This window comes from Ochotona princeps, chromosome 8 (assembly GCF_030435755.1).
Source record: "Ochotona princeps isolate mOchPri1 chromosome 8, mOchPri1.hap1, whole genome shotgun sequence".
Classification (NCBI taxonomy): domain Eukaryota; kingdom Metazoa; phylum Chordata; class Mammalia; order Lagomorpha; family Ochotonidae; genus Ochotona; species Ochotona princeps.
In genome coordinates, this window is record NC_080839.1 from 36,664,578 (window position 1) to 36,684,603 (window position 20,026).

At 37.4% G+C, this 20,026-nt stretch overlaps 1 protein-coding gene across 2 annotated transcripts in view; it reads left to right on the forward strand.

Annotated features, from left to right (window-relative positions):
• The window catches only part of PAPOLG (poly(A) polymerase gamma), a 37,299-nt gene that overhangs the window by 6,293 nt on the left and 10,980 nt on the right, over window positions 1–20,026 (forward strand). For both annotated transcript variants that reach the window (XM_058667847.1, XM_058667848.1), the window contains exons 3-13: window positions 177–243; window positions 3,250–3,331; window positions 3,545–3,654; window positions 5,572–5,625; window positions 7,380–7,491; window positions 11,199–11,288; window positions 15,983–16,121; window positions 17,246–17,318; window positions 18,045–18,165; window positions 18,486–18,570; window positions 19,244–19,297. In XM_058667847.1, coding sequence (XP_058523830.1) covers window positions 177–243; window positions 3,250–3,331; window positions 3,545–3,654; window positions 5,572–5,625; window positions 7,380–7,491; window positions 11,199–11,288; window positions 15,983–16,121; window positions 17,246–17,318; window positions 18,045–18,165; window positions 18,486–18,570; window positions 19,244–19,297 — 987 coding nt within the window. The remainder of the gene's footprint in view (window positions 1–176; window positions 244–3,249; window positions 3,332–3,544; window positions 3,655–5,571; window positions 5,626–7,379; window positions 7,492–11,198; window positions 11,289–15,982; window positions 16,122–17,245; window positions 17,319–18,044; window positions 18,166–18,485; window positions 18,571–19,243; window positions 19,298–20,026) is intronic.

The window sequence follows — 20,026 nt, forward strand, 5'->3', positions numbered from 1 at the left end:
TAGGATGCCCAAGAAGAATCTGTGCCACATAGAAAATGCATGATAACTTTAATTCATGTGTAATATGCTTTTACCTCAGCACCAGTGTAAAGTTAGTGCCTATTTGTTTCCTCAATGTAGTTTGTTTTTAATCATGTGTATGTGATTTTAACCTGACGCTTTTTTTATTATTATAGGCTAGTTGTTCTTGGAAAATTGAATAATTTAGTAAAAGAATGGATTTCTGATATCAGTGAGAGTAAGGTAAGACAAAACTACATATAATTGTTTCATAATATGCTAGTTATTTTTACTGGTATAAGATGCAAGATGAAATACATTAAAATGTCACCTTTGTACTTGTGAATGAATAGGAATAGACAAAAGTATATAGCTGAGTGTCCCCAAAAATAAGTCAAAATTTAAATCTGAGAAGGTTTTACTTTTCATTTGAGCCAGACTTCAGACTCTTTTTTTTAAGATTTATGAATTTTTATTGAAAAGGCAGATTTACAGAGAGGAGAGACAGACAGATCTTCTGTCTGCTGGTTCACTCCCCCAGACGGCCACAACAGCCAGATCTGAGGCAGTCTAAGCCAGGAGCTTCTTCCAGGTCTCCCACATGGATGCAGGATCCCAGGACATTGGGTCATCCTCCACTGCTTTCCCAAGGCGCACGAAGGAGCTGGGTAAGAAATGGAGCAGCCAGAACACAAACCAGCACTAATATGGGATCCCAGCACTTATAGGGGGAGGATTAACCAATGGAGCTATTGTACTGGGCCCCAGAAATATAAAATCTGGCAGCCATGAGCCTGCTCTTGTGAACAGCAAAAAGCTTCAGTGGTGTTGGGCTCCTGCCTTCCGGTGACTGCCATTTACCTTTTTTTTTCCCCTGTTGTTCAGATGAGCTTTCCTTATTTGCATCCCTGCTTAATCCTTGAGGAATAGAGGTTTACAAACCTGAATTTTGTAGCCTTATAGCTTTTAAGCATTTTTTAAATTATTTTTTAATTTATTTGCGAGGGAAAAGATGGGGAGAAATAGAGAAACAGCTTCCATCTATGGGTATATTTCCAAGATGATCATAACTACTAAGTCTCAACTGATACTGGAACCATGAACTAGAATTGCAGTCCACGTTTCCTACATGAATGGAAGAAACCCAATTCCTTGAGAACCATCGCCACTTGGTTCCTGAAGCCTGTATTGGTGGGAAGCTGAGCTTCCTAAGCACTGTGCTAAACATACACTCCTTTGACTGTGCAACGTATTGCCCTTCCTTTTTCCTTTAAAGTCGGTTTCCTTTTAATTTGCAATGCTTTAGAAATTATGAAACTCTGTTAGAGAATTCTTTTATAATTTTCTTTCTTTTTTGTACCAAGGATAAATATAAAAATTGATTTTTTTTTTTAAGCAGTGTATTCAGTAAGGTTGTGAGTCTCACAAGACTACAGTCACTGAAGTCATTGTGATTTTTATGCTTTTTTCTTGCTGAACAAAGTATATCTGGCTAATCGCCAATATTTCAACAGGGTTATTGGTAGCTGAGGTTGTCACAGGTGACATGCCGGTCACAAATTGGAAAATAAAGTCTGTTTTAACATGTTCTGTTGAATAGATGAAGTAATTGTTCATGTTTTCTGTCACACGTTTGTGTATGTTGGAGTACTGTACACATAGCTGGGACAAACTACATAGTGATGAACCACAGATCCAATCATTTTAATTCAATAGAGTAACTGGAAAAAGCATTAAACCCTGTGATTTTAGTGTTATTATTCTCTCATAAATCATAAAAGGATCATACTTTTCAAAGCAAAAACAGTTCGTATCTGGCTGCTCCACTTTGCTTTCAGCTCCCTGCTTATGGCCTGGGAAGGCAGTGAAGGACAATCCATAGCCTTGGGACCCTGCACTCAATTGGGAGACTAGGAAGAAGCTTCCGGCTCCTGACTTTGGATCATCTCAGCTCCAGCCATGTGGGCAATTGCAAAGTGAATCAGTGGATGGAAGATCTTTCCCTCCTTCCTGTAAATCTGCCTTTCCAGTAAAAAAAAAAAAATCTTTAAAAAAAAAGATTTGAGATGTCCAAAGAGGATAAACAAGAGACATTGACATATAATGAAAGGAGATTGAGTTTCTTCAGAAAGGATCAAGGAAGAAGGCAAGAACAATGCATAGGACCATTACCTGTGGAGATTATCAGTAGTAAGCCCAAGTCATAAGAAAAGAAGGTAGTGGCAAGTTTTGAACAGAACAGCTATATAATTTAAGATTAGCCATTGGATTTTATGAAACAGAAAGAGAAGTTAGGAGATTGGTAGGTTAATAGGAAGGAAGTGGCAAATGTAAGGCTACAACTTAGTAAACTGGGAAAAATTAGTTTAGGCAGTAAAAGTCGTGAGGAGATATAGGGAAGTCAGAGGAAACATCTGGCTTTTATCAAGGATGAATTTTTCTTGATTGAGGCATGATATGGAAATGTACCAGAACGAGAGAAAGTATCTAATGGATTATTCCAAAGGTAGATAAAAGTAGGTTTATTTTAAATTAGGTACAAAGAAATACTAATTGAATTTTTTAGATTAGCTCTCATAACAAGATAATGTCATTTTAAAAATTATGTCAAGAATTAGTCCTTTCTTGCAAGAAATTGAACATAGCTATTGACAGAATTCCTTGGTGACTATTGAGAGTCATGAAAGCATAGATGGGAAGTTACATAAGTAAAGTAGAATCAAAATGTTTTTCTTAAGATGTAGTGAGTATCGGAGCCCGGCGTGGTGGCCTAGTGGCTAAAGTCCTCTCCTTGAACACACTGGAATCCCATATGGGTGCCAGTTCTAGTCCTGGCAGCTCTACTTCCCATCCAGCTCCCTGCTTGTGGCCTGGAAAAGCAGTCAAGGATGACCCAAAGCCTTGGGACCCTGCACCCATGTGGGAGACCTGGACAAGTTCCTGGCTCCTGGCTTAGGATCGGTGCAGCACCGGCCGTTGCGGTCACTTGGAGAGAATCATCATACTGAGAATCTTGCTCTCTGTCTCTCCTCCTCTCTGTATATCTAATTTTGCAATAAAAAAGTAAATAAATCTTTAAGATGTTGTGGATATCAACTTATTTCTATTGAAACACCGTTACTTCGGTTTGCAACTTTAACAAATCTTATCTAAGTTTGATGTCTGTGCTATATATCATTTGCTTAATAAATGGTAGTAAGCATTTAAATAGTTTTTATTAGTGGATGAATGCTTTTTGGTTTATTCTAGAATCTTCCACCTTCTGTTGTGGCTACTGTTGGTGGTAAAATTTTCACATTTGGATCCTATAGACTTGGAGTACACACTAAAGGTAACTTTTTTTAAGATCTGTTTGTGGGAACTTTGGGTGGCAAAGTCTTATTTGTTGCTTATAACTAGAAAATACTGAAGAACACGGTTCCTGTTACTCAGAGCTAATCATTATATTCGTGTTCTCTGCTTTGTTCTGCACACATGTTTGTATGTTCCTTAATAAAATTATGCTACATAATCTCCTCTTGATAAGAAATACTTTGATTTGTAGGAGCTGATATTGATGCACTCTGCGTAGCTCCAAGACATGTGGAGAGATCTGATTTTTTTCAGTCTTTTTTTGAAAAACTGAAACATCAAGATGGCATTAGGAACTTAAGAGTAAGTATCTCGGGCTTGGCAGCGTGGCCTAGTGGCTAGGGTCCTCGCCTTGATCCCATATGGCCGCTGGTTCTAATCCCGGCAGCTCCACTTCCTCTCTGTCTCTCCTCCTCTCAGTATATCTGACTTTGTAATAAAAATAAAATAAATCTTTTAAAAAAAAAAAAAAAAGAGTAAGTATCTGGCATTTATTAGCTGGACTTATGTTTATTGAAATATTCCTTAGAAAGTTGCTTTATCCTGTTAACATAATGATAAAAATTAAGAACATGGGCTTTATAGAGATTTGAGTTATATCCAGAATCTACCACTTTAGCTCTTACCTGTTATTTCTGAGCTTCAGTTTTCTCATCTGTAAAATGGAGGTATGGTGATAACTTTTTTGTAAGAGAGAACCAGGATACTTTACAGAAGCCAGTTGGTGTAATAGCTGATAAATGATTGATGCAGATTAAATTGTGGGTGCTATTCTGTATAAAGTTCAGTTAATGCGCTTTGTTTGTTTTATTTACCTGGAAAAGTTACAAGAAGATAGTTCCAATCTCTTTGCTTACAACCAGGCCATTGTGGCCATTTTAGAAGTGAACCAGTAGGGCCCGGCGGCGTGGCCTAGCGGCTAAAGTCCTCGCCTTGAAAGCCCCGGGATCCCATATGGGCGCCGGTTCTAATCCCGGCAGCTCCACTTCCCATCCAGCTCCCTGCTTGTGGCCTGGGAAAGCAGTCAAGGACGGCCAATGCATTGGGACCCTGCACCCGCATGGGAGACCCGGAAGAGGTTCCTGGTTCCCGGCTTCGGATTGGCACGCATCGGCCCATTGTGGCTCACTTGGGGAGTGAGTCATCGGACGGAGGATCTTCCTCTGTCTCTCCTCCTCTCTGTATATCTGGCTGTAATAAAATGAATAAATCTTTAAAAAAAAAAAAAAAAAAGAAGTGAACCAGTAGAGGGGAGATCTCTATTTCTCACTTTCTATAATTTTTTCTCTCAGGTCAATAAGTAAATAAATCTTTAATATAAAGACAAAGATATCTTCCATCCACTAATTTCACTTACTGAATGGTGGAATTGGCTGGGACTGGGCCAGGCGGAGGCTGGGAGCTTGAAACTCCATCTGGGTCTCCTGCATAAGTTGGCCCAAGCCATCTTCTTGCTGCTTTTTCAGGCACATTAATAGGGAGCTGTATCAGAAGCAAAGTATCAGACTCAAACCACTGCTCTTATGGGATGCTAGTGTCATAAGCACCAGCTTAATATGCTGCACCTCAATGCTGGCCCTTTATAACTTTTTATATGTACGTATCATACATAGATAATGTACATATCTAGCTAGTCATTCAGCAAATTTTCATCCCTGAAAATAGTGAACAGGACATTGTTTACTGGAAAGAGAGTCAGAGCAAGTTAATAAACAAAAATGCCCCTTTATAAATGAAATCTAAAATCCTGGAATAAATTGAAAGTTCAAAAGATCTGTCATATTTGGCAATCTAGGAATCCTTTCAGCAGTGATGTAATGAATTTGTTAGGTAAGAGAATTTAAGGAATATGCACACATTATTTCTACGAAATCCAAACTGTATTTACTAGATTAATACTTTCTTTTGATACATCAGTCATGAACTGATCATTTTTACATTTCCAACACTAGCAGTCCTTCCAAATAATAAGTTTTCAGTTTTAACTCAAGAAATAATACTCAGATGATAGCAACTCTGCCGTCTGGTTTCTGACATATTTTTAGGAGGGAAATATCTACTGTCTATCATAGGAGTTTTTATCTTCGATAATATGCGTCACAAAGTCCACTTTTTCTGTTGAATTAAAATAAAAATAAGTAGCAAATATAGTCACACTGTTAGCAGTTAGGAGGGATAAAGAAAAAATTACATTTGTGTTACAATTCTCCTTTTTTGTAGGCTGTAGAAGATGCCTTTGTTCCTGTTATAAAATTTGAATTTGATGGTATTGAAGTAAGTATTTAATTTTTTTTAACTTGCAATTGAACTGTTTAACCCTGAAGAGTTTTTATGTTGCTTTTGTATCATACAACATGGTCACATATTTTAAAAGAATTAATAGTAGTCTAGTTTCTCACCTTTCTGTCTTCTAGTTCTGCTAACTTTTACAAAGGAAATGAACCAACCTGTATCTCAACCCCATGACTTTTATGCTCACCCATCTCATTCCCATAATCTCCTTAAAATAATTTTGGTTGGAACAATATTCAGTGTTTACGTTATTATGATCTCAGAAACAGTAGTCGAAGTATAGCCCTAAATACAATGCCATTCTCTGCCATATAATATTTTGTTTAGAAGAACTTTCTCAAGTTTTGTTTGCTTGTTTATTATGCTTATGATGGTTGGTTCAAACCCTGTCTCTTCTTGTTTAACTCTATTCTGAATAAATATACATTAGGTATTATGTTGTTATGTTGAAAAAGATCTGAGATCTCATCTAAGTTGATTCTTCTCAGTGACTGGTATACAGCTGTCATGTGGGCATCTTCCTGTACTGTCTGTCATCTTGGAGTTTCCTTTTATTTCTCAAGTTTTTACATTTCTTCATTTTAGTGGAGTTCATTCACTAGCTTCTTGAGAAAGTAGTTTTTTGATGTCTTGTTGTTCAAGAATTTCTGTTTGATTCTTATATTTGATTTAGCCTGAGTGTAGCATTCTGAGTAGGTAATACTTTTTCTCAGAATTTTCAAGAGCTTGCTTCACTGTCCTCATTCCTGTGCTGCCTTTGAGAGATTAATGCCCCCCTCATTCTTTGTATTTAAGACTGATTTTGTCGGGCTCGGCAGCGTGGCCTGGTGGCTAAGGTCCTCGCCTTGATCCCATATGGCCGCTGGTTCTAATCCCGGCAGCTCCACTTCCTCTCTATTTCTCCTCCTCTCGGTATATCTGACTTTGTAATAAAAATAAAATAAATCTTAAAAAAAAAAGACTGATTTTGTCGTCTTTTGAAATTTTCATGATTTTTTTTTTGCCTTTATAATTGTAAAATTCATGGTAATGTACTTTGTCTTTCTGATTAATCTAGTGGGTACTCAGTGGTCCTCTTTCAATCTGGGAACTTTTGTTCTTCAGTTCAAGGGATTGTATATTGAATTCTGTTGGGTTTCCTGCATTTGTTTTCTCTTTTTTCTTTCTGCAGTCATAGCATTTGTATGTGTTAGAACTGTCTTCTATTTTTTTCCACTCTTTTCCCACATCCTCATATTTTTTTTCTTATGTATTTATGATCTCACTTTATTTCCTAGACATTGCTATTGTTTATCTACTTTCTAGGTCTATTTTGTCTGTCATGGCTTGTCCCTCTGCTTCCTAGCCTTCATAGCTTTTGCTCTTGTATCCTGTTATTCTCTCGGATTTTACTGGGTTATTCCTTTAAAATAACGATGAATCTGAACAAAAAGCACATTTTCCTGACACTGGTGGAATTTCAAGAGGCAATGAATGCATGTGCTGAACTGCCCATCTTCGTCTAAAACACTGACAAGTTCTTGATTGCCTTGGGTTTTTTGGGGGGGCGGGTAAATTTGCTAAACTATGCAGTGATTTCATAGGCCTTTTTAAATTTTAGTAGAGCTTCCCAAACTAATAATTGGAACTTTTAGCGTGTTTTGGCGGGGGGTCGGGGTGGGGGTGGAGGCGGAGGATTGGAATAAATAGAAAGAGAAAAAGTAATACTTTTTTTTCTTTCTTGCCTCTTTCCAAAGATTGATCTAGTCTTTGCAAGACTGGCAATACAAACCATTTCAGATAATTTAGATCTAAGAGATGACTCTCGACTGAGAAGCCTTGATATACGGTGTATTCGCAGCCTAAATGGTAAGCTTCTAAAGAAATTTCAGATCTCTGCATGAAAACAATCATATCTTTTGGCAGAACTATGAACGAACATTTTTCTGAATTGGACCAACTCAAAATGCTTTTATAATTTTCTTTACATAATAAATTTGAGTACATTTAAGCATCCTGAAAACCACAGTTTATTTGAAAGGTTGTGTTCACAGTAATGGTTTGCAAACTTACTGATCTCGTAATCCCTTTACACTTCACATTATCAAAAGTCCCACGTGCTTTAATTTAGGGTATGTCTTACTCAATATTTATTATGAGAAGTAATTGTTACCAGAAATGCCCGGTGGGTTCTTTCCTCAGCTTAGTATAGAAATAAAAAGCCGGGAATCTGTTGCAAACAGATAAGTTTATTTGTGAAGGGACCAGGTGAGCAGGGAAGGGAGAGGAAGGGGAAAGCACCTCCTAAGAGCCGGGAGGTGGGGTGCCTCTCGAAAGAGGAGGGAGAGACACCAAATAAGTTTATTTGTGAAGGGACCAGGTGAGCTGGGAAGGGAGAGGAAGGGGAAAGCACCTCCTAAGAGCCGGGAGGTGGGGTGCCTCTCGAAAGAGGAGGGAGAGACACCAAATATTTGAGGAAGGGTCTTGGGATTTTATGCCTTCCTTGACCCTCCTTGTTGGGCGGGGAACCTACAGATAAGATGTTCCCCATTGGTGGTCTCATAATTATAAAATGGGGGTGGACAGTGCTGGTACTGCCCACCTGAAGGTGTGGCCAAGACCTCAGAAGATCTGGATGGGCTCAGTAATACTGAAATATTTTAAAAATATTTGCCAGTTTATTATAAATAACAATAGTAAAATCCATTATAAGTCAGTGTAAGTAAATCATTATGTGTGAGGGGTGGCACTTTTTTGTTCATACATGCTTTGCAACATGTTTTTAGTTTGATTTACTGTATGATAACCAGATTAATGTTTTTGTTTTTATACTCTGTTGTATTTTTCTTTTAGTTAACATGTAGTAGGAAAATCTAACGCTTAGAGATTATAGGTAGGAAAGGAAAGTGTTTTAAAACTTTTCAGACATTTGTGGTTACTCTTTTTTGATACTACAACAAAATTTGACCAGTAACAAATTTTATTTGTTGTTGTTGTTGTTGAGGGACAATTATTAGCGTAAGTTTATCCTTTTCAGTTGTATAATTCAGAAGTGTCACTGTCCCGCAGCGGGGGACTTGGTGCACGAGCCAATAATAACATGCGTGGACTCTGACTGATGGTCAACAGCCGCAAGTTTATTTGTGGCATCAGACTTTATACACTGAGGGTCATATGGGATAAGGGAGGAAGTATTGAGCTTATCAACAAAACCCATCAACTGTTTCTATACTTTTGTTTGGAACTCCTTTTGTTTTGTATATTCTACCAAGTGTTCTCATTCACGCGCTGTCCACTTAATTGTTCTTATAAAATGATATCCAATTAGTTATACAAAAGGTATCCTTTTGGTTGTTGTCATACAAATATTATCCAATCAATTGTAACCCTGACCTTCTAGGGTCACAATGTCCTCCTATAGAGAAGTCTGGTATATTTGCACAGTTAAACATTGTAGTTCAATTTTAGGGCTTATGATCACCCTCAAAAAATCCCGCTTGCCCATTTTTATTTTCTGGAAGCCACTAATTACTTTGTTTCAATAGATTTGCCTTTTCAACACATTTCATATTAAAGGGCTCTTATAATATCTGGTCTGGCTTCTTTCACTCATGTTCGTGATGAAAGTGATATTAAAGGGCCTGGCTCAGTAGCCTAGTGGTTAAAATCCTCACATTGCATGCGCCAGAATCCCATATGGGTGCCGGTACATATCCTTCTAGCTCCCTGCTTGTGGCCTGAAAAAGCAATGCAGCACGGCCCAAAGCCTTGGGACCCTGCCCTGCAAGGGAGACCTGGAAGAAGTTCCTGGCTCCTGGCTTCAGATGGGCTCAGCTCCAGCCATTGCAGCCACTTGGGGAGTGAGCCAGCAGATGGAAGATCTTTCTGTATTTCCTTTTCTGTGTATCTGCCTTTCCATTATAAATAAATAAATGATAGTAAATTATTTTTGTTACTTTTGTTTGGAGCGGCAGAGAGACTTGAGAGAGCTTTCATTTGCTAGTTCACTTGGTCAGGAATGGAGCCCATATCTCTGGCGTGGTCGGCTGCTCCCCCCATTCTGCATTGATGAAAAGCCAGAATCAGAAACCAGATCCAGAAAGTGAACCTAGGCAGAGCAGTGTAGGACACAGTGTCTTACCACTAAACTATACTTCATTCCCAAGTGATAGTTGACTTAAAGTTTAATTTGAATATGAAACCTTAAGTTATAACAGTGAACTTTTAAATTAAAATCCATTAGCCTTTCTTGTTCTTTGAATGGATATTTTACCCATGCATGATTATTATACTAGCATATTTTGGTCTGTGGGAAAATAGTCACAAAGCTATTTTAATCATCTGAATGTTAACACACTTCATTGTAAAATATTTTTGAAATCATATTATCACCAATTTCACCAGGAAATTCCTAAGTGTTAGAAAGCTGTCAAGTTTGTGAAAATTGTCTAAAATTCTAATTTAAGTTGAAAAGTTAAATTTGTAATTTGTAGCAAATTTTGCCACTTGTTTTCTTTGAAGTGAGAGGCTCACTTTGTTCATTTTTAACAGAGTGCCTGCAATTACCCAGTTGTGAATAGCCATAGTTTTTCTTTAATCATTTTCTCACATAAATCAGATGTTCCTTGAAAATAGCAGCAAGTTCAGTTCATAATTCAGTAACACACATTCTTTTCCCTTTTTTAACTGCAACTATAGTCTGGAGATAAAAGTAAATTGTCTAAAGCTTGTTATTACTAACTTGTATACTTTTAAGGCATGAACACTTACGTTTTAAATCTTCACTTATTTGCTTGAAAAGCAGAGAGAAAAGAGAGACAAAAACCTCTCATGTGATTGTCCATATACCAAATGTCTGTAAACAGCCGGAGCCTAGAACAGGATATTTGTCTCCCATGTGGGTGTCAGGGACCCAGTTACTCTATCTAAAGCCTTCTGCTCCCAGAATGCACATTAGCTAACTCCACTGCAGTGGGTGCTGGAGCCAAGACTCACACTGAGGTGCTCTGCCAATCAAAGGGTACAGGTGTCTCAGGCAGTGTTTTAACTGCTATATCCAGCATCCACCCCTTAGTGCTTTTGTACTATCAGTGCAAAAGTTAACAAAGTAGAAAAAAGGCAAAGAAAGCCTTAGTATTGTTAGAGAAATTGGTTTGACTCCTGAGTCCCAGGGATCCACAGATTGCATCTAAGAACCACCAGCTTATGGTATCTTGTGTTTAATGTAGTTATTGCACTTTGCTGTATTTACAGGGTGTATCACTAAATCAGTATTGAAGCACTGTCAGCTTTATGGCTTGGATGCATTTGGTTAACAAAGTCAGATATAGGAGGAAACTAAAAGATACTCCAACCTCTCTTCAGGTTAATGCTGGATTGCATGACCTTGTGCTTTTTAGTCCTTCCAAAGCAAAGCAATTGCTTGCAAGTGCTAAATTTCAAGTACCTAGAAAAAATAGATCCTGATATTTTATTATTACCTTATGCTTTTAATATTTGGACTTCTGAAAGTTAGAGTAATTAAAATTAACTGGGTTTTGTTGCATAGTGAAAAATGAATATTTTTGTCTTCACAGGATGTAGAGTTACTGATGAAATTTTGCATTTAGTGCCAAATAAAGAAACTTTCAGACTCACCTTAAGAGCAGTCAAATTGTGGGCAAAACGTAAGTGTCTGTTTGCATTATAAAATTATAATTTTAATTCTGAGTCTGTTGATTTTATCAAGGGCAAGTAAACTTTGAAATAACTCTTTCAGTGCATTGGTTATATAGTGTCCTTAAGTGTAGCTCTCCCTCCTCCCTTTTGTGAAAACTGAACTTTCAATTTTAGATTTCAACCAGGCTGTTGAAACCTCACTAGTTTTTGAGCATCATGTGGACAGAACCATCTTTGCATCCATACTAGCAGCAAAGATTCTGGTTTATCTTTTTTCCTAAATTTCATCCTTCCATCCACCCAAAAAGCAGAGTTAAAGGGAGGGAGAGGCAGAGAGAGATCTCCCATCCACTGGTGCATGCCTCACATGGCCACAGTGCTAGGACTGGACCTGTTTGAAACCAGGAGCTTCCTTCTGGGTCTTTATCATGTCTGCCAGAGCCTATTCATTTGAGTTATTCCCAGGCCATTAACAGGAAAGTAGGTTGGAAATGGAGCAGCTAAAACTCAAACCAGTGCCTGTTTGGGATGACAGCCTTGCAGGTAGCAGCTTAATTTGCTGCATGTAACACTAGCTCAAAGAGTCTGATGTATCACGATTTAGTTAACTTACTAAAAGCCTACAGTGATGGTTTTAACTCTTTTTTCCTTTGTAATAGTTTCCTGACAAAATCTAGAACTATGATTTTTATATATGTATATGATGTAACATAGTTCATACATGGATCTTCACCTAACCCTGAGCAGACATAGCACATGTGTATTATCATTAGCTACGGTCATGTGTCACTTAACAGTGGAGATATGTTCTGAGAAAAATGGCCTGAAGCGTACTAACACAGGCCTGCGTGTTACACCTAGGTACACCTAGACTTTGTGGCATTGTCTTGCTCATAGACACAAACCTGTACAGCATTTTACTGTACTCCATACTGGAAGCAGCTGTAATACAATGGTAACTACTTGTGTATCTAAATATGATCCAATAAACATAGATACAATAAGGAATAGTTTATAAAAGCTAAGAATGGTACCTCTGTATGGGGTCCTTACCATGCATGGAGCTTGCAGGATTAGACATTGCTCTAGATGAGTCAGTGCTCAGTGTGAAGGTCTAGCACATTACTTCTCCCTACTAGAGGCTTTTTCTAACTTCTAGACTGAAGTTTCTCTAAATTTATTTGAGTTCTTTCTCCTGAGTAATAAAATAACTATAGCATTTTTGCCTTATACATTTTTTAGTCTTTTAAACTTTTTTGCTTTGTCACTCAGCTTAAAACAAACTTAGCTGAACAAGAATATTTTCTTCATATCTTTATTCAAGCTTTTGTGTATTTTTATTTAAAAAAAAACTTACAGGTTTTAAGATTTATTTTTATTGGAAAGGCAGATTTACAAAGAGGAAGGGAGAGAGAAAAAGATCTTCCATCTGCTGGTTCACTTCTTAAATGGCCACAGTGGCAAGAGCTGGGCCGATTCAAAGCCAAAAACTTCTTTCTGGTCTTCCATGTGAGTGCAGGGTCCCAAGGGTTTAGGCCATCCTGCGCTGCTTTCCCAGGCCACAAGCAGGAAACTGGATGGAAAATTTTTTTCTTAAAGCTATGAAACACACATTAGCTTGGCTTACATAAGATCAAGATCATTATTATCACTATCTTCCCCCTTCATCCTCTGCTGGAAAGCATCCCAAGGGCAAAAAACATCAAGTATAGCCATTGTCTCCTATGATAGTGCTGCCTTCTGGACACCTGTTGAAAGGCCTACCTCCAAGAAAAAGCATCACTCTTTTCATTAATACGTCCATCATGTTCATTAGCTTGATTTTTTTTTAAATTTTTTCTATTAGAAAGGCAGATTTACAGAGGGAAGGAGAGACAAAGATTTTTTTTATCTGCTGGTTTACTCCCCAGATGTTCACAAAAGCCAGAGCTGACCTGAAACAAGGAGCCTCTTTCAGGTCTCCCACGGGAGTGCAGGATCCCAAGGCTTTAGGCCGTCTCCTACTGCTTTCCCAGGCCACAGGCAGGGAGCAGGATGGGAAGGGGAGCAACCAGGACACAAGCTGGTACCCTTATGGGGTCCCAGTGCTTGCAGGTGAGAAGGATCAACCTATTGTGCTGTAATGCCACCTTGCAGACTTTTTTTTAAGATTTTTTTTTTTAATTGGAAAGGCAGATATACAGAGAGAAGGAGAGACAAGAAGATCTAAGTCTGCTGTTTTTCTCCCGATGTGGCTCCAATGGTGAGAGCTGAGCTGATCCAATGACAGGAGCTTCTTCCAAGGGGCAGGGTCCCTGGAAGTTTTTGGCCATCCACCGCTGCTTTCCCAGGTCACAAGTAATGAGCTGAATGGGAAGTGGAGCAGGAGCAACAAGAACCAGCTCCCATATGGGATCTAGGCGCTTACAAAGCAAGGATTAGTTAATTGAGCCATAGCACCTGCCCTGCTTTTAGAAAAGTTACACAGCGAAAGAGAGAGATCTTCCATTCTTCTGCTGGCTAACTCCCCAGATGGCCATAATGGCCAGAGCTGATTCTGGGTGAAGCCAGGAGCCTCGAGCCTCTGCTGGGTCTCCAGTGACAGAGGCCCAAAACTTGGACCATGTTTCACTGTTTTTTTCAAGCCATCAGCAGGGAGCTAAATCGGAAGTGGAACGGCTGGGACTCAAACTGCCTCCCATGTCAGCATTGCAGGTGATGGCTACACCATGACACCAGTCCCTGATTTCTCTCTCTCTCTTTTTTTTCATGGATTTGCTTTTAGCCACTAATATACAATGAACATTCTTCTTTGTTAATGAAACCTTTCGTTGTTGGAGTCTGTGTTTTCAAAGTTTTTAACAATTTGTCTGCAAAAGCTTCTGCTAAACTCCTCACTGTGGTTTTTGTTTCTGCAGTTAACTTTTCTCTTGTCTCTTTTCAGCTCTATATTCACAAAGCAATAGGAGTTTTTCAGCTCCATTGTAATCTGATAGTATCATCATCGTATATGCAGTTATATATGACCACAACAGGGTTGACATATGACTATAAATTTAGGTTGTGCTGTAATTTTGGCTCCAGGCTTTACATATTCTAAAATAGTGCTCTCCAATAAAGCTTTCTCTGAACATAGAAATGGTTTATGTCTTTACTAATACAGTGACCATGTAGCAATTTGGCACTAGAAATGTGCAACCCATGAAGTGAATTTTAAAATTTTTATTTCAATATATTTATTTAAAATTAGTGCCAAAAAGCAGTAAAAAAAAGTTAATAAAAGCACAAATGTGCATTTACCATTATTTGTAATATAGTCAAAAGGAGAAAACAATCACTTGTCCATCATGAGTCAACAAACGTGATACAGCCATACTGTATAATACTATTTAGCGATAAAAGGGAATACATATGCATGTGTTGCAACGAATGAACCTCAAAACCACTATGTTAGTAAAAGAAGTCAGTCATAAAAGAGCACGTATTATGTGATTTCATCTGTGTCAAGTGTCCATACCAGGCAGTCTGTAGAGCTAGAAAGTGGGTTAGTAGCTGCCTATATCTGGGAAAAGTATGGGGAAAGAGTAACTTTTTGTGGTGATGTTTACATTCTAAAAGTGACTATGATGGTGGTCAGATGACACTGAATGTACTGAAATCCATTGAATGATGTGCTTTACCTGGATGGATTGTGACCATATGTGATTATGTAAGCAGCGTTGTTAGAAAAAATCAGTCACAAGAAGTTTGTGACAACTATGTGGAAGTGTGAAAATCTAAAAAGACCTTAAGCAAATAGAATTTATCATTTTGTTCAAGTTGTGTAGTCAGGTTAAAGTAATTCGCAGTGAAGTGATAATCCAGTTATTCCTACAGATGAAATATCATGATTTGTCTGTTCTTAGATTCTGAAATTGATTCTTTTGTTTGTTAGTGGGGCATGAACTAATCTTACAATATGTATTTAAAGATATCCTACATTTGAAAAAATATGGTAACTATTTTCTGCAAATTACTATAAAAATTATACTGTCATAGGAGAAATTCGTATCTGATGTGTGTTCAATTTCTGTGAAATAATGAAGTTAGTCCTCAAGTTTACACTTGGATTTCAAAATATTACCTTTGGGAGCGGCTTTTGACTTGACAGTGGAGATACCAGTTAGGCTGGGTTGAGCTGCTAATTCCAGCTTCTTGCCAGTGGATACTCTGGGAGGCAGAGATGATGACCCAAGTAAGCTGGATTCCTGCCATCCCTGTGGAAGACCTGAGTTAGTTCCTGACCTCGGTCCCTCAGCCATTATGGCAGGCATTTGAGGAGTGAACTATCAGATAAGATCTGTTTCTCTCTGCCTCTCAAATATTTTTAAAATAACTTCATGAATATGATTACTAATGAAATGCTTATTGTTCCTTTCTTGTAGACTTGCTAGATATCTTTGTCTGAACCCTAAATATTGACAGCTAGGGAATATCAGTAGGGCTTTGTTGGGAAGTTGGAACTCTGAGGTAATATTATTAGAATACAAAATAGTGGATATAAAATGAGAACCTAATAGCTTTCTCATAAATAATGAGCCTAGTATGAAGATTTCTTTACTAATTTTAATGTTATGTCCATGGGGAAAAGCTTTAAGCAACAGTCTGAAAATCTAAAAAGTCATCTTGTCAAATGTCAAGAGTAAGAAAATCTTAAAAATAATTTTTCAATGTTTTAATCTAGGACGTGGTATTTATTCCAACATGCTTGGATTCCTTGGAGGTGTCTCTTGGGCAATGCTTGTTGCAAGAACTTGCCAACTGTATCCAAATGCAGCAGCTTCTACTTTAGTTCATAAATTCTTTTTAGTTTTTTCTAAGTGGTAAGTATTTATATGCATACTTTGGTTACTAATTTATACCTATCTGTAAATTTATTTGGAAATATAAGCACTCTGCATAAATTTTTCTGCTTTGAATTTCTTAAGTGAAAAATATAAAAACACTACCTTTGAGGCAATAGTGTGACATCCAGAAGGTACTTCGTGTCAGGAATCTATAAATGAGGGCCTTTAACATGAAAAAGTAGTTACGATTTATTTGGTTTTGCAGATTACTAGCTCTGCTTATCTGTTAACAGATTATAATGATAGCTACTGCATTTGTTAGTATTTTAAGTAAATATTAGCTGATGTTGTATCAAGGAGCAGCCTGCCGCTCAAGTCCTCCACTGTGGACACAGAAGGAAAAATATAATTGAAACATTTGTCCCACCACTTTCCTCCATACCTGATGCTCCCCACCCTAATCAGAGGCCCAGATGGGCATGCATTCCTCTCGGTTATGTAAGCAATAAAAATAATATTAATTTTTTTAAATAATAAATAATTTTTAAAAGATCAGGATTAACTCCCCGAAAATGAGAAAGAAGGGAAAGATTCAGTTATAAATTAATTGTTAATCTGTATTTAAGAGAATTTATAATAGAAACATAGTGGGGACTGACACATCCAGATTTGGAGACATAGTACAGTATGCATCTCTGCATTTAGCCCAAAGCTGGACTCCCAGTGAAACTATTGAATGTAGCCTGACAGTAGGAAACTGAACTCTCTGACATTGTCCATGCCTACAGTGTTGGCAAACACTTCAATAGCGAAACAATGGGTTTTAGACTATTCATGAAGGGCTACCCATTGTGATACTAGAGGGGAAATCAATAGCAGGAGGGAGGAGGAAACTTAAGGATGGGGGTGGGAAATCCCAGAGCCTATAGAACTATATCATAAAATAAGAATAAAAACATTTTTTAATTGCTAAAGGACAACATATGTTCTTTCAAAGAAATCTACTTTAGGCAGAGTTTTCGTTTATATACATTTCTTTTTTAATACCAAATACCTGGAACATCTGCTGTATGAAGATTAAAACAGTCTATTGATTTTAACATTTCTTATGATAGCTGAAACAAGATCTTAGATAAGTTAATTTGCATTTTTCACATTAGGGAATGGCCAAATCCTGTACTTTTGAAGCAACCAGAAGAAAGCAACTTGAATTTGCCTGTCTGGGATCCCCGGGTATGTGATTTGCAATGTAACTTCATTAAACCTTTTTAGGAAAAGATATTTCTTTGTTTTACAGTCTAGTTACAGATAATCTCTCTCACTTCAGTTTCTCTTCCTTCTCTATGATCTTTGTTCTCTCTGCTGCGGTCTTTGTGCAAATAATTTAAATCTTTTATGCTAATCCAAATGCTGTGTCATGAAAAATCACACATAAAGAACTGAATGAGTGAGTGTATCAGCCAGTGTCATAATCCAGTGTGCAAAACTGTCTCGCAATGAATTAGTAACTGATAATGGAGCATTAAAATATATAGATTTACTTCACATAAAGTTTAAAACAGATTCATAATTCCAAGACAGCATAATTTTCATGTTTTTTGCATTTTAATTTGCTTGTACAGTGGAGGGCTCATTTCCTCTGGGCAACCCAGAGGAAGTCATTTGTTGAGTTGATACAGAAAAATGATTGAGAATCATTGGATCAAATAATGTTTTTTGCAGTTATAACACTTTGCTTCTGTGATTCAAAAAGACCATTGTTTATTAGATGTGCCTTCAGTTGACTATCAGACACATATCTGAATTCAGATATACAGTTGGGGAGGGGAAATGTACTACTTAGAACTGAGGAAATGTAGTATTAAATTTATATTTCATATTCTTCAGACTTTTGGGGAAATGAAGTGAGGACAACTGAAATAGGAGAATAGATCAATTATTCTACTTCTAATTTCACAGGTAAATCCATCAGATAGGTATCATCTCATGCCCATAATCACCCCTGCCTACCCACAACAGAATTCTACGTATAATGTGTCCACATCAACTCGAACAGTAATGGTAGAAGAATTTAAACAAGGTAAACATATAGGCCCTATTGCCCTTTTAATATTTCCAAAGGTTTTGGTTGAAAATTTTATTCTTGCAGTTAGTTACCTAGTGCCTGTTCTTTCTAAAGATTCTTTCATATATGTATGAATTTTGAAGTAGTTTCCAAGGAATATAATAAGGCCAAAAATTAAGTCGACCCAGTCTAACTGAACTTGTTTTTTGTTGTCTGAGAAGTAGCATAATTTATTTACATTTTATTACTCAAGAATTTTGGTTGGGTTAAATATTTGGGGGTCACATGATATCTAAGAGCTGGTCAGTTTTCTGAATTGCTACTTTTCTTTGTAGGTCTCGCAGTCACAGATGAAATTCTTCAAGGGAAATCAGATTGGTCCAAACTACTTGAACCACCAAATTTCTTTCAAAAATATAGGTATTTGAAGTTTTACATTTTGTATGTATGTTGAGTGAGTGTGTAACATTCTTCTCAAAGAATAGCTGGATTAATATAGGTGGCAGCTTACCTTTATGTTAAGTAAGGAAGAGAATAGGTTATCACAAATCTAAGTGACAAAGTTTGATTATTCTAATACTAACTAATGGAGTATTGATTTTTTAAGTGAATTTTTAAGTGGATTGTTTTGGTCTTACCACAGAGATACAATCAGGTAGAATAAGCACCCTTAGGTTGTTTTACTTCCCATATACCCACAATGGTATAGACCAGATCTGGGAGCCAGGATGTCTGTCACTCTAGGTCCATGATGGATAGGAAGGACTAAGCCTTCCCTGTGATCCACGTTTTCCTGCGATTGGAGTCAAAAGCCAGAGCCAGTCATCCAACCAGGCACTTCAATTTGGGATATAGGAGTCTTAACCAGCATCTTGACATATGAACCAAGTGCCTTCCAAGTGAATTCAGATTATAAGATCTGGAATTGATTTTGTCAAAGTGAGAGGTTGTTTTAATTTTTATAGATTGCATCCCTATTTAGCTATTTTGTTCATTGGAAATGAGAGTGAAAAAGTAATGATGGAAAAGCAGACCCTCACAATGTCTCCTTGTTTTCTTCCTTTTTCTGATTGTTACTGCAAATTCTTCATAGACATTACATAGTGTTGACTGCCAGTGCATCAACAGAAGAACACCATCTAGAATGGTAAGACTTAGATTTCAAGTTCTTTATCCACTGTGTAGATATGGTGCTATGCTGTTTACAAAATAACTGCTTGATATTAACAGCTGATACTTGTTTGAGGGATATCATCAAATTAGTATTTCAGAATCAGGAGTGATAAAAGGTTGTGTATGATTTTTGCTTTTGGTTGCCTTTTAGAGTTAAATATAGCAAAAAATTTGTCATACTCTAGATGATTTTGATATGCGTACTCCTGAGTTTATTCTCCTTACTCTCATATTTTGCTCCATTATCAAAACTTGAAAGAAAAGACATTTTATGTATCCTTTAATTTAGAAGATGGTGGTTGAATGCTTTAGCGTTTTTCCTGTAAATAGACAGGAGCTATTTTTGGTCAAGGAGCAGTGTGACCTTTCCAATCCATCTAATTCCTCTCCTCTGTCTCCACTCTATATTTTTAATGATTATTTTATTTGGATCATCTTAACATAGTTGATTAGGGCACAAAGGGTCAAGGGCCACAGGAAGGTGGGTCAGACCGTCGTTTCCGCCTGTCTCCACTAGATTTACATCCAGATCCATTAGACGGAAGCAGCACTGTCTTACTGTTGCTTCAAGGTGTTGATGCTTATTTGGTTGGTACTGGAAGAGTCCTTGAAAATAATTCTTTCACTGTCATTGAAACCGTCTAATTTGTCTACATCCTGGGTCAGGGAGCTATCGTCTGCCAAATTCGGTCTGCCACTATTT